The sequence below is a fragment of the Carcharhinus amblyrhynchos genome, chromosome X, assembly GCF_965287045.1.
Source record: "Carcharhinus amblyrhynchos chromosome X, sCarAmb.v2.hapA, whole genome shotgun sequence".
NCBI lineage: Eukaryota > Metazoa > Chordata > Chondrichthyes > Carcharhiniformes > Carcharhinidae > Carcharhinus > Carcharhinus amblyrhynchos.
Genome location: NC_137359.1, coordinates 7,905,022 through 7,917,726, shown reverse-complemented (window position 1 = coordinate 7,917,726; position 12,705 = coordinate 7,905,022). Strand labels below are relative to the sequence as shown.

General features: G+C 43.6%; 1 protein-coding gene across 1 annotated transcript; it reads right to left on the bottom strand.

Moving 5' to 3' along the window:
• Window positions 1-974: 974 nt before the first annotated feature.
• LOC145361916 (putative G-protein coupled receptor 139) lies at window positions 975-7,064 on the bottom strand. Its single transcript, XM_080217901.1, has 2 exons — window positions 6,935-7,064; window positions 975-1,882 (listed from the first exon to the last, which is right to left on the bottom strand). Exons 1-2 carry the CDS (start codon window positions 7,062-7,064, stop codon window positions 975-977), a joined length of 1,038 nt encoding a protein of 345 aa, XP_080074027.1.
• Window positions 7,065-12,705: the final 5,641 nt, after the last annotated feature.

Below are 12,705 nucleotides of genomic sequence, written 5' to 3'. Positions count from 1 at the left end.
TATTGCAAAGGGTCTAGAGTATAAAAGTAGATAAGTTATGTTAAAATTATATAAAGCATTGGTGAGACAACACTTGGAGTATTGTGTTCAATTTTGGTCACCTTCTTTGAGGAAGGATGTGGTGACACTATAAGTGGTTCAGAAAAGGTTCACTCGATTGATTCCAGCTTCGAAGAGGCTATCACGCGAGGAGTGGTTGAGTGGCTTCGACTTGTACTCATTGAAGGACTGAAGAATGAAGGGGGATTTGAATGAGGTTATTCAAAATGCTCAACCGGATTGACAAAGTAAAAGTTAAGCAAATATTCTAGAATCGTTTAGGACAAGAGGTGATATTTGTAGAGTAAGAGGGGGGGAGGTCAAAGACGGAGATAAAAGGAGAAGCAACTTCACACAGGGGGCTGTGAATCTATGGAACTCACTGCCCCAGAGTGCACTGGATACAGAATCAATCAATGAATTTAATAAAGAGATAGATAAATCTTGATCAAAAGCAGGGTAAAGGAAAAAGGCAGCAAATTGGAGGTAGGATGAGATGGAAATCAGCCATGCTCATACAGAATGGCAGAGCGGTTTCAAAGGATGTCTCACTCTTAATTCCTACTTTCCTGTGTTCCTATTCCATATGTTCCTATTCACAGGTAGATAGATTTCTTTCACGGGTAGATAGATTTCTTTCACGGGTAGATAGATTTCTGATAGACAAGGGAATTAAGGGTTATGGGGAGCAGGCGGGTCAGTGGAACTGATCCACTTCAGATCAGCCGTGATCTTATTGAATGGCGGGGCAGGCTCGAGGGGTCAGATGGCCTACTCCTGCTCCCATTTCTTATGATACATTCTTATTTTGACACGCTAGGTAAGAAGCTGAAAACAAGCGCACCTCGGAAGGGAGGGTATATGTGACACACTCAATAAGGAACAAAATGTTGGAATTTTGTAAATGACTCCTGCTAGCTTTTGTTGTTTTTTATTCATTTACACATTTTAACAATGAGACCCATTGGATAACCCAACAAATTCTTTATCTCCGCTCGGAATTTACTCTGCGTCCCAGCATAAATGAATGGGTTGATGCAGGAACTCATGAACTGAAACATATAGCCACATTCCTCCAGGATAAATGCGGAATTATTGGAATCGGAACCCGAGAAGTAAGGGACATTCGCAATTCGAACATAGAACACCGTTATGAAAAACAAGAAATATGACAGGATGAAGGTGCCGGAGATGGCGAAGAGTAAAACCATGGATTTTTTCCGCTTTTCCATTTCGGGATCACTCTGGTTATCGTCGTTGTTCTGTGCCCGGAGTCTCCTCCGGGCTCTGTTTGCTGCTACAATGTGCCTCACAGTCAGAGCATTGAGCAATAGGATCAGAATGAATGGCAGACAAGGGGTTATAATGGAGCGGATCCAGTCATATGCAGCCCAGGCAGGTGATGTGTAATATTCCAATTTTAAATTGCAATACCAGGGCACATTGTTAATAATGTACAAAGGTTCATTTGCAAAATACATGAATGCACTTTTGACACAGCTCAGTATGCAGACAGTTCCTATAACCAGTGCTGCAGTTCTCTGTGTGCAATATCTTATTTTTAACTTCTGGCAACAAATAGCCACAAATCGGTCAAAGGTGAAAACAACAGTTAGCCAGGCCGAACTATCAATGGCGGCATAGATTAAGGACGTTCGCAGACTGCACACTGGTGTGATGGACAAGAAACTGGAGGGGAAATAAATCCCAGCAATCCGGCTCAAAATCACAGCAGTAATTATAACGAGGAGATCCGTCGCTGCCATGGACACCAGGTAATAAATGATACATCCGGAGAGTCCACATCTTCTTCGAGACAGAATCGCAATCACTCCCACATTAGCTGCAATAAATGGAAAAATAGAGGACGTGGGCAAGAAAGGGAAATCGAGAGCAAGTGACCTTGGGCGAGAGCGAGTCAGTCGATGACTTCCCCACCTCAGCAAGAGAAAAAAAACCCCTGTGTTTTGTAGAATTCTGCACGATTCGATAACTGTAATGCGTAGCTTTACGTTTCAAATTATTCCCTCAATGTCTGGAAAATTGTTGGAAATAATCATCCTGATGCCAAAAGAGCATTTGGAATGTAGAATGAGACACTGAAATGTAAAAGCGAATATCGACGATATAAAAGCGTTTTGCACCTATTTGGGAGCATCAAAAAGCGAAACAGATTTTTTTCAGCTGTATGGACAAAGTATCATTGAATATAAAGATGCATATTAAAGGTGTTGCAATAATTGTGGAAACTAACCACTGAGTGTATCGTGCTGCAGATCAACAGTGACCTTAGGAACTGAAGTATTGACCAAATAAGCCTGTCGGATTTTAACCTTGTGTTCGTGAGACTTGGTGTTTACCCCAGTCCAACGCCGGCATCTCCACATCATCGTAAAAATATTCAAGAGTGGGAATGGCGCCCGCTCAAGTTGTTAGAGATTGATAAAATAATAGTTTCAAACAAATACAAATCATACTTCGAAAATCCACTTTCACAGTGCTTAGATCTGTGTCACCGAATCAGTGCTGAACCATACAAATTCATTTATTAAACTCTGTCACAAAATATTCAAAGGTGTCATCTTCCCAACCATTAAATAATTTATTCCAATCGCTGTTAGCATCACTAACGCAAAAGAAAAATCTTTGCACTCATACGGTGGCTAGCATTGCTGCCTCACAGCGCCAGGAAGCCAGTTTCACTGGGTCACTGTCTGTGTGGAGTCTGCACATTCTCCCCGTGTCTACGTGGGTTTAAGAACAAAGAACAACACAGCACGGGAAACAGGCCCCTCGGCCCAACGAGCCCACGCCGCCATCTTAACAATGTGCTTTTCCTCCTCCACCCTTGACCCATGTCTATGCTTATGGTACCCCCATTGGAAACCAGATTAAGGGGAGAATAATTTAGGGACAATTTGTTACACCAGTCAGCCTAAGAGACCATCTGAGTGCTTTTAGTTTCTTCTGAGTGCTCCAATTTCCTCTCAGAGATGTGCGGGTTAGGTTGATTGGCTGTGCTAAGAAATTGCCCCTTAGTGTCCAGGGATGTGTAGGTTAGAGGGATTAGTGGGTATAATATGTAGGGATTGGGGGGGGGGGGGGGGGGGGTAGGGCTGGGTGCAGACTCGATGGGCTGAAGGGCCTCTTTCTGCACTGTCGGGTTCTATGATTCCATGAATATGAGTAGCACCGTGGAATTACAATTATATTGTGACAAAAGTGCAATATTTCATGCCTCGCAGTAGTGCCAAAAACAAAATGGTGTTTACCCTGTTACATCATTTTGGTATCTCACCCATAGCAATTCTGTTATTCCAATATGATTATCCGTCCATTGCCTCAGTAACAATAATAGAATTGCATTTTCCCTGAACTTAAATTGCATGTATCTACAACAAGAAATAGCAACAATATAAATTTCCTTAACATTGTCAGATAGCTAACGGTGATTGAGACAACATCTATAATTAAAGCAGTGAAATGGCACCTCTGATCAGAAGATAATGTGCAATTAAAGAGGGGAAATTGTGCAACATCTCAGTTCGAAATTGGTTAGATAATTTCCATCATTAGTATAAGGAAATTCGGCAAGTCCGCTAGGACTCTCAGTTACAAATGCATCGGAGAACGCATCCTTTCCAAATGCATAAGAACATAAGAACATAAGAAATAGGAGCAGGAGTAGGCCATCCAGCCCTTCGAGCCTGCCCCGCCATTCAATAAGATCATGGCTGATCTGTCGCTGCTCAGTTCCACTTTCCCGCCCTCTCCCCATAACCCTTAATCCCCTCTCCTATCAAAAACCCATCAACCCGCATCTTAAAAATATTTAGTGAGGCAGCCTCCACCACTTCAACGGGCAGAGAATTCCAGAGATTCACCACCCTTTGAGTGAACAAGTTCCTCCTCAACTCCGTTCTAAACCGCCCCCCCTTTTATCTTGAGGCTGTGCCCCCTAGTCCTACTGTCTTTTTTAAGCGGGAAGAGTCTCTCCACCTCTATCCTATCCATCCCATTCATCATCTTATACGTCTCAATGAGATCTCCCCTCATTCTTCTAAACTCTAACGAGTACAAGCCTAGTTTATTCAGCCTCTCCTCATAGCTCAACCCCCTCAACTCCGGTATCAGCCTAGTAAACCTCCTCTGCACTCCCTCCAAGGCCAAAATATCTTTGCGCAGGTGCGGCGCCCAAAACTGCACACAGTACTCCAGCTGCGGCCTCACCAATGCCCTATACAGCTGCAGCAAGACCTCCCTACTTTATGCTTCCTGCTCTGATCAAGACTGCAAGGAACCGCAAAGGGTTGTGAACCACCACACAAACCAGCCACCCATCCATTGACTCCGTCTACACTTCCTGCTGTCTCGGAAAAGCAGCCAGCATAACCAAAGGCCTCCACACACCATGGGCATACTTCCTACCACCTTGTCTCGTTGGGAAAAAAGGATACAGAAGTCTGAAATTGCATACCAAAGAACAGTACAACACAGGAAACAGGCCCTTCGGCCCTCCAAGCCTGTGTCGCTCATTGGTCCAACTAGACCATTCGTTTGTATCCCTCCATTCCCAGTCTGTTCATGTGACTATCCAGATAAGTCTTAAACGATCCCAGCGTGTCTGCCTCCACCACCCTGCTTGGCCGTGCATTCCAGGCCCCCATCACCCTCTTGATTGGACTATGAAGAGAGACTAAATAGACTGGGTCTGTACTCGTTGGAGTTTAGAAGGATGAGGGGGGATCTTATAGAGACGTATAAGATAATGAAGGGGACGGATAGGGTAGAGGTAGAGAGACTCTTCCCACTTAGAAAGGAGAGCAGGACTAGAGGGCACAGCCTCAAGATAAGGGGGGGCAGTTTAGATCGGAGTTGAGGAGGAACTTCTTCACTCAAAGGGTGGTGAATCTCTGGAATTCTCTGCCCGTTGAAGTGGTGGAGGCTACCTCATTGAATATATTTAAGTCACAGGTAGATAGATTTCTGATAGACAAGGGAATTAAGGGTTATGGGGAGAAAGCGGGAAAGTGGAACTGATCCACTTCAGATCAGCCATGATCTTATTGAATGGCGGCACAGGCTCGAAGGGCTAGATGGCCTACTCCTGCTCCTATTTCTTATGTTCTGCGTAAAAAAACGTCCCTCTGATATCGGAGTTAAACCTCTCCCCTCTCACCTTGAACCTGTGACCCCTTGTGATCGTCACCTCTGACCTGGGAAAAAGCTTCCCACTGTTCACTCTATCTATGCCCTTCATAATTTTATACACCTCTATTAGGTCTCCCTTCATTCTCCGTCTTTCCAGGGAGAACAACCCCAGTTTACCCAATCTCTCCTCATAGTTAAGACCCTCCATACCAGGCAACATCCTGGTAAACCTTCTCTGCAATCTCTCCAAAGCCTATACATCCTTCTGGTAATGTGGCGACCAGAACTGGACGCAGTACTCCAAATACCAACCAACAACCAACTGTTGCCATCAGACTTTTGAATGGACCTACCTTATATCAAGTTGTTCTTTCTCTAGCTATGACTGTGAGACTATATTTTGCCCGCTCTCCTCTCTTTCTCCCCAATATAATCCATGACTGTTACGCTTTGACTGCATAGCACAAGAAACAATACTTTTCACGATATACCAACACATCTGACAATAATAAATCAAATCAGATCAGATTGTTTCAGCAAATTAAGTGGTTAAAATGAAAAAGAAAATGTCGCGAAAATGGCGAATTAATACAGTTAACATAGAAATTCAAAGGTAACAATACAGTTAAAGGAGATAAACCGGTGAATAGGAAAAAATATATCTCTTTAAAATGGGAGAAAAATTCTCTTTATCATGGAGATGTGTAGCAAACAAAATGTAAATTCAAAAAAATCTGTCAACCCCAGTGCAGGGTTAGGGCAGCACGGTGGCACGGTGGTTAGCACTGCTTTCTCACAGCTCCAGAGACCTGGGTTCGATTCCCAGCTCGGATCACCGTCCGTGTGGTGTTTGCACATTCTCCCTGTGCGTTTCCTCCAGATGCTGCAATTTCCTCCCACTGTCCAAAGATGTGCAGGTTAGGTGGATTGGCCATGCTAAATTGCCCCTTAGTGTCCAAAGATGTGTAGGTTAGGTGGATTGGCCATGCTAAATTGCTCCTTAGTGTCCAAAGATGTGTAGGTTAGGTGGATTGGCCATGCTAAATTGCCCCTTAGTGTCCAAAGATGTGCAGGTTAGGTGGATTGGCCATGCTAAATTGCCCCTTAGTGTCCAAAGATGTGTAGGTTAGGTGGATTGGCCATGCTAAATTGCCCCTTAGTGTCCAAAGATGTGTAGGTTAGGTGGATTGGCCATGCTAAATTGTCCCTTAGTGTCCAAAGGTGTGTAGGTTAGGTGGATTGGCCATGCTAAATTGCCCCTTAGTGTCCAAAGATGTGCAGGTTAGGTGGATTGGCCATGCTAAATTGCCCCTTAGTGTCCAAAGATGTGTAGGTTAGGTGGATTGGCCATGCTAAATTGTCCCTTAGTGTCCAAAGATGTGTAGGTTAGGTGGATTGGCCATGCTAAATTGCCCCTAGTATCCAAAGATGCGCAGGTTAGGTGGATTGGCCATGCTAAATTACCTCTTTGTGTCCAAAGATGTGTAGGTTAGGGTGGATTGGCCATGCTAAATTGTCCCTTAGTGTCCAAAGATGTGTAGGTTAGAGGGATTGGCCATGCTAAATTGCCCCTTAGTGTCCAAAGATGTGCAGGTTAGAGGGATTAGTGGGGTAAATGTGTGGGGTTGTGGGGATAGAGGCTGAGGTGGGATTGTTGTCGGTGCAGACTCGATTGGCCAATTCTGCTCTGTACGGATTCTATGATCCTACATCCCTGAAGTTACGAAATAATTATAGACTTTACCTGGAACACCGATGGCTGCAAGGACGGGATAGTAAATGGCAAACAACAGGCCTGTTGGTACTCCGTGCATTTCTGTTTGGCGTTCTGAGCCTCTCCTACAATTCACTGGAACGTGGTCACACTTATACATCATCCCAGTCTCTGGGGAGGTAATTACACTGTTTGCAGCTTTTCCCTTCATTGCATTTACTGAAAGATAACTGGTTAGTGCACCTGCTGCTCAGTTGGTGTTCATGTTTTTTCTAACACAGGGGATGCTTTCTCATGACTTGTTCTGTAAATTTAACCAGAAACTAGAGAATTAACCTAGTTACATGCTTTTTATAAATCGTTCATTGCCTGGATCTCGAGGCCTGGCTATGGAGGTGATGGTCACTACCTCTCTGACATAAAACTATGAGTGGGATGCGTGTATACACCCGAATTATGTCATTTTAAAAAAAATTTTAGCCTGTGATATTTCACTTGCTCACGTCCCAGACAACAACATTGTCTGGGGTGGCTGAGTGAGTGGGCGAGGACCTGGCAGATGGAGTGTAATGTTAGCAAGTGTGAGGTTATCCACTTTGGTAGAAATAATAGTAGGAGGGATTATTATTTAAAGGGTGAAAAGCTGCAGCATGCTATGGTGCAGAGGGACCTGGGGGTCCTTGTGCATGACTCACAAAAACCTAGTCTGCAGGTGCAGCAGGTGATCAAGAAGGCGAATGGGATGCTGGCCTTTATAGCGAGGGGGATAGAATATAAAAGCAGTGAGGTCTTGCTGAAACTGGCACTGGTGAGGCCGCAGCTGGAGTACCGTGTGCAGTTTTGGTCGCCGCACTTGCGGAAGGATATTTTGGCCTTGGAGGGAGTGCAGAGGAGGTTCACTAGGCTGATACCGGAGATGAGGGGGTTGAACTATGAAGAGAGACTAAATAGACTGGGTCTGTACTCGTTGGAGTTTAGAAGGATGAGGGGGAATCTTATAGAGACATATAAGATAATGAAAGGGATGGATAGGGTAGAGGTAGAGAGATTCTTCCTGCTTAGAAAGGACAGCAGGACTAGAGGGCACAGCCTCAAGATAAGGGGGGGCAGTTTAGATCAGAGTTGAGGAGGAACTTCTTCACTCAAAGGGTGGTGAATCTCTGGAATTCTCTGCCCGTTGAAGTGGTGGAGGCTACCTCGCTGAATATATTTAAGTCACAGGTAGATAGATTTCTGATAGACAAGGGAATTAAGGGTTATGGGGAGAAAGCGGGAAAGTGGAACTGATCCACTTCAGATCAGCCATGATCTTATTGAATGGCAGGGCAAGCTTGAAGGGCTAGGTGGCCTACTCCTGCTCCTATTTCTTATGTTCTTATGTACTGCTGGTAGCCTCCGATCTCAACCTAAATTAAACAAAAGATCTGCCATTTCACTGGTGACTATTGGATAAATGCATTATAGCCTGGAATTCCCTCAAGTGTTAAGACTGAATAGAATTTTTTTAATTTATAAGATGGATTTATTCAGAAATTAAGTCCACAGAGCTAAACGTATTTGATAGCGTTACAGTGAAGCATGATCGCACTTTTAATAAACCTGAATAAGGTTACATCTGCAACAATTATGATTCAAAGATTTGCATTCAATGGCAATCTTTGTTGAGCATCAAGAACTTGCTGTGAATAATGTAACGAAACAGTAAACATTTCCAATTAAAATCCAACAAAAGTAAAGTTTATTTATTTGTCACAAGTAAGGCTTACATTAACACTGCAATGAAGTTACTGGAAAATTCCTCCCTGGCGCCTGTTCGGGTCAATGCATCGTAAGCCGCACATCTTTGTCCCACAGACACCGGCCCAAATCCACGTATCTGCACAGCAAACAGTGATAGTCACTGAGCTGTTGTGTTGCCCGTCAGATGGTCCAGTTTAAGTGTACACTAACGACATGAAGCACTAGGCAACTCTCGAAGCAACATCCAAGAGCAGCCCTCGCACGACCCACCACGTGTATGCCCCTTGTTGGACAACAAGGCGGACCGAATCATCCAGAGTATGGAGACATTGGCAGATGAGGGAAGCTGAAACAGGTTGGGTCTGGAACTCAGGGGAATAGAAAGTGGTGTGATTACGACATATAAGGTTGTTAGGGGGTTAGGCAGGATCACTTTTGGGAAGACGTTCCCACTCCTCAGCGAATGTAGAACTAGAGGGAATGGTGGCAGAATATGGAGGTAATCATTAAAGGATTGGAGGGGAATGTCTTCTCTCAAAATCTGGTGAATCTTTGGAAATCTTTACCCTGAAAAGGTGTGGAAGCCAAGACCATGAACAGTTTCAATGCTAAGATCCATAGTTGTTCAACCAGTAAGAGGATGAAGGTTAAGTTGTGGATTTAATGGGTGTTAGATCAGCCACAATATTACTGAATGGCTGAGCAGGTTCGAGGGGCTGAATGGCCTACCCATGCTCCCCTTTCTCTTGTTCATACGCGGCTCGGAGAGACAAAACATTCCCCATCGCCTTTAATGAGCAATCCCTTATTTTTTAGAAAAAACTCGCCTTGCTTTGAATTCTTCCCAAAGTTGAAACATTCTCTGCACACTGTCAAGACCGCTCTAGATCTTAAATTTCTCCGCCACGTCCCCCTCGGAAATGGAATGGGTATGACGAGCTATAATTCAGCGTGCCTCGTCAGACTCAGCTCAACAAACATCGATTCAGCTCCAGATGTGTATTTATAGCATTTATTGATCAAATATTGTGACATTGGGTCAGCCTTCCTTTTACAATGAGGCAGGCAAACAGAGCCCACAGCGCCAAGGAGAGACTGACACTGCCTTGTGGTTTTAGCACAATATTTATAGGTCCTGCTAATGCATGTACGTAAACCGGCAATCTATTGGCTACAGCTTAGATATGCTCGTCATCAACCGGACTAATATTCTGCCTCATGTATTCCTCATGCTAGCGTGACTAACATGTGACTGCATTCAGCTTATCACTAAACGGCAGGAGGTATTGTTTTTCAGAACAGGCAAGCATCTAAACACAAGAAATAGGAGCAGGAGTAGGCCATCTAGCCCTTTGAGCCTGCCCCATTATTCAATAAGATCATGGCTGATCTGTCGTGGCTCAGTTCCACATTCCCACTTTCTCCCCGTAACCCTTAATTCCCCTGTCTATCAGAAACCTATCTACCCGTGACTTAAATATATTCAACGAGGTAGCCTCCACCACTTCATCTAATACAATCAACTTCTGCATATTCAATCATTGCTATGTGGAAATGGCAGGAGTTTTTGTTTTCCAGAACAGGCATTAGACCATATCACTGCAAGCACTTAATACAATCAACTCCTGCAAATTCAATTATTGCTCTGTGCACACATCCTCAGGTACGCATCTACTGTCTGCAATCATCTCCGTAAAATATCCCACCCATTCCTGGTATTGGTCCAGTAAACCTTCCCTGGACTGTCGTGAATGCATTTTCATTTCCCCTTCAATATCGAGACCCAAGAGTATAATACAGCATTTGTAATATTCCCGCACCATCTAAAGTGCTGCAACCTGCAAGGCCTCAGACCAGAATGATCGAATGTTGGATTAAAAGGAGCGACTAGTTTCATTTATCCTGTGGAGAGACATTAGGAACAAACGCTTTGAGTCAGGACTCAAAGTTCTGATGACTGTAAATGTTGCCTCCATCCTGTCTCCACTGATCCTGTTTGAACTGATGAAATTTCCCAAAATTTGCTGTTTTTTTTCAGATTCCAGCAGTGTTTTGCTTTGATCCATTTTTCTCTGTGTGTTTGACGCAGACATGTTGGGCTGAGTGGGTTCTTTCTGCAGCGTAACTTTTAATATGCTTGTATTTATCACCTTGTACAACTGAAGGTGGATGTAAAGATTAAATCAGCTGGAATACAGGCTAAATCTTGTCCCGTTTTTGTCAGTTTACACATCTGGCTGGACTAATATGTTTCTTTAACTCCGGGCAAAACATAATAGGAAGTATGAAATATTACTCGGTAGAGTGATTCGAACGTTCAAGACCTTTCGAGTCCGCCTCCAGATCGAAGGAGTTGTTCTCAGACAGACTGGAAGGAGCAAGGTAGAAGGAAGTGAGGAAGTGTGAAGGATACATCCTCACTTATCACAAAGATACAGGAAATTTTACATGTAGTTTGGAAAGAAGGTTAAAAATATTCGCCACAAAATAATATCTGCCAACAATCTAAGGAAAAATGCCTGTCTTATCCATTGTATGCTGAATAGCAGAAGTTTAACATTTCCAATCATCCTGCTTCTGGCACCTTTCTTGTATCAACATCAACATTATTCCCTGAATCCGTGCTAAATTCGCCGTATAAAATGACTGGAATTCCAAAAATGTCGACTGACACATTGTGATGGAAATATTCATAAATGATTCAATTCACTGCATTTCGATAAATTTTGATGCATTTTGGTAGATTGAACCGGGGCAGGACTTACTCAGTTAATGGTAGGGAGTTGGGGAGAATTACAGAACAAAGAGATCTAGGGGTACATGTTCATAGCTCCTTGAAAGTGGAGTCACAGGTGGACAGAGTGGTGAAGAAGGCATTCGGCATGCTTGGTTTCATCGGTCAGAACATTGACTACAGGAGTTGGGACGTCTTGTTGAAGTTGTACAAGACATTGGTAAGGCTACACTTGGAATACTGTGTACAGTTCTGGTCACCCTATTATAGAAAGGATATTATTAAACTAGAAAGAGTGCAGAAAAGGTTCACAAGGATGCTACCGGCACTTGATGGTTTGAGTTATAAGGAGAGGCTGGGACCTTTTTCTCTGGAGTGTAGGAGGCTGAGGGGTGATCTTATAGAGGTCTATAAAATAACGAGAGGCATAGACAAGGTAGGTAGTCACTATCTTTTCCCAAAGGTAGGGGAGTCTAAAACTAGAGGTTTAAGGGGAGAGGGGAGAGATACAAAAGTGTCCCGAGGGGCAATTTTTTTCACACAGAGGGTGGTGAGTGTCTGGAACAAGCTGCCAGAGGTGGTAGTAGAGGCAGGTACAATTTTATCTTTTAAAAAGCATTTAGTTACATGGGTAAGATGGGTATAGAGGGATATGGGCCAAATGTGGGCAATTGGGATTAGCTTAGGGGTTTTTAAAAAAAGAAGGGCAACATGGACAAGTTGGGCCGAAGGGCCTGTTTCCATGTTGTAAACCTCTATGATTCTAGTTCAGTAACATGGTGTTAATCAATTTTCATATATTTCACCAAAATATTTGGCGCATTGTCCTTGCGTTAAGTCACACCCTTTAGCATGAGTGCAAAGGATTTTCAATAAACATATAGTTTACAAAAAAAACCTGAAGACATTTTGATTTTTCAGTGACTGTAATTAATGTCAGCCAGCACGAAGTTTAATTGTTTCACTGGGGACATTGCTCACTCTGGAAATAGCGAATGTTTCAGTGTTTGCTGTAATGTTTGCCTGAGAGCGATCTCCAGTACAGATGGCGATCATTCAATTTCGTAGTCACTCTAACCACGTTCTGCATTCTTCCACTTCAGGGTCATATATTTTGTGTAATTATCAATATCCTAAAGATTTACTACCCGCTCCTTGCTGCACTTGGTGCTGATAAACCTTCTGCTCTGTATCTCCTAATGCATTCAGGACATTTCATTAATTTGCTTTCTTGTTCCATTGGACACAGCCTCAAGATAAGGCGGGGGGGGGGGGGTGCCGTTTAGAACGGAGTTGAGGAGGAACTTCTTCACTCAAAGGGTGGTGA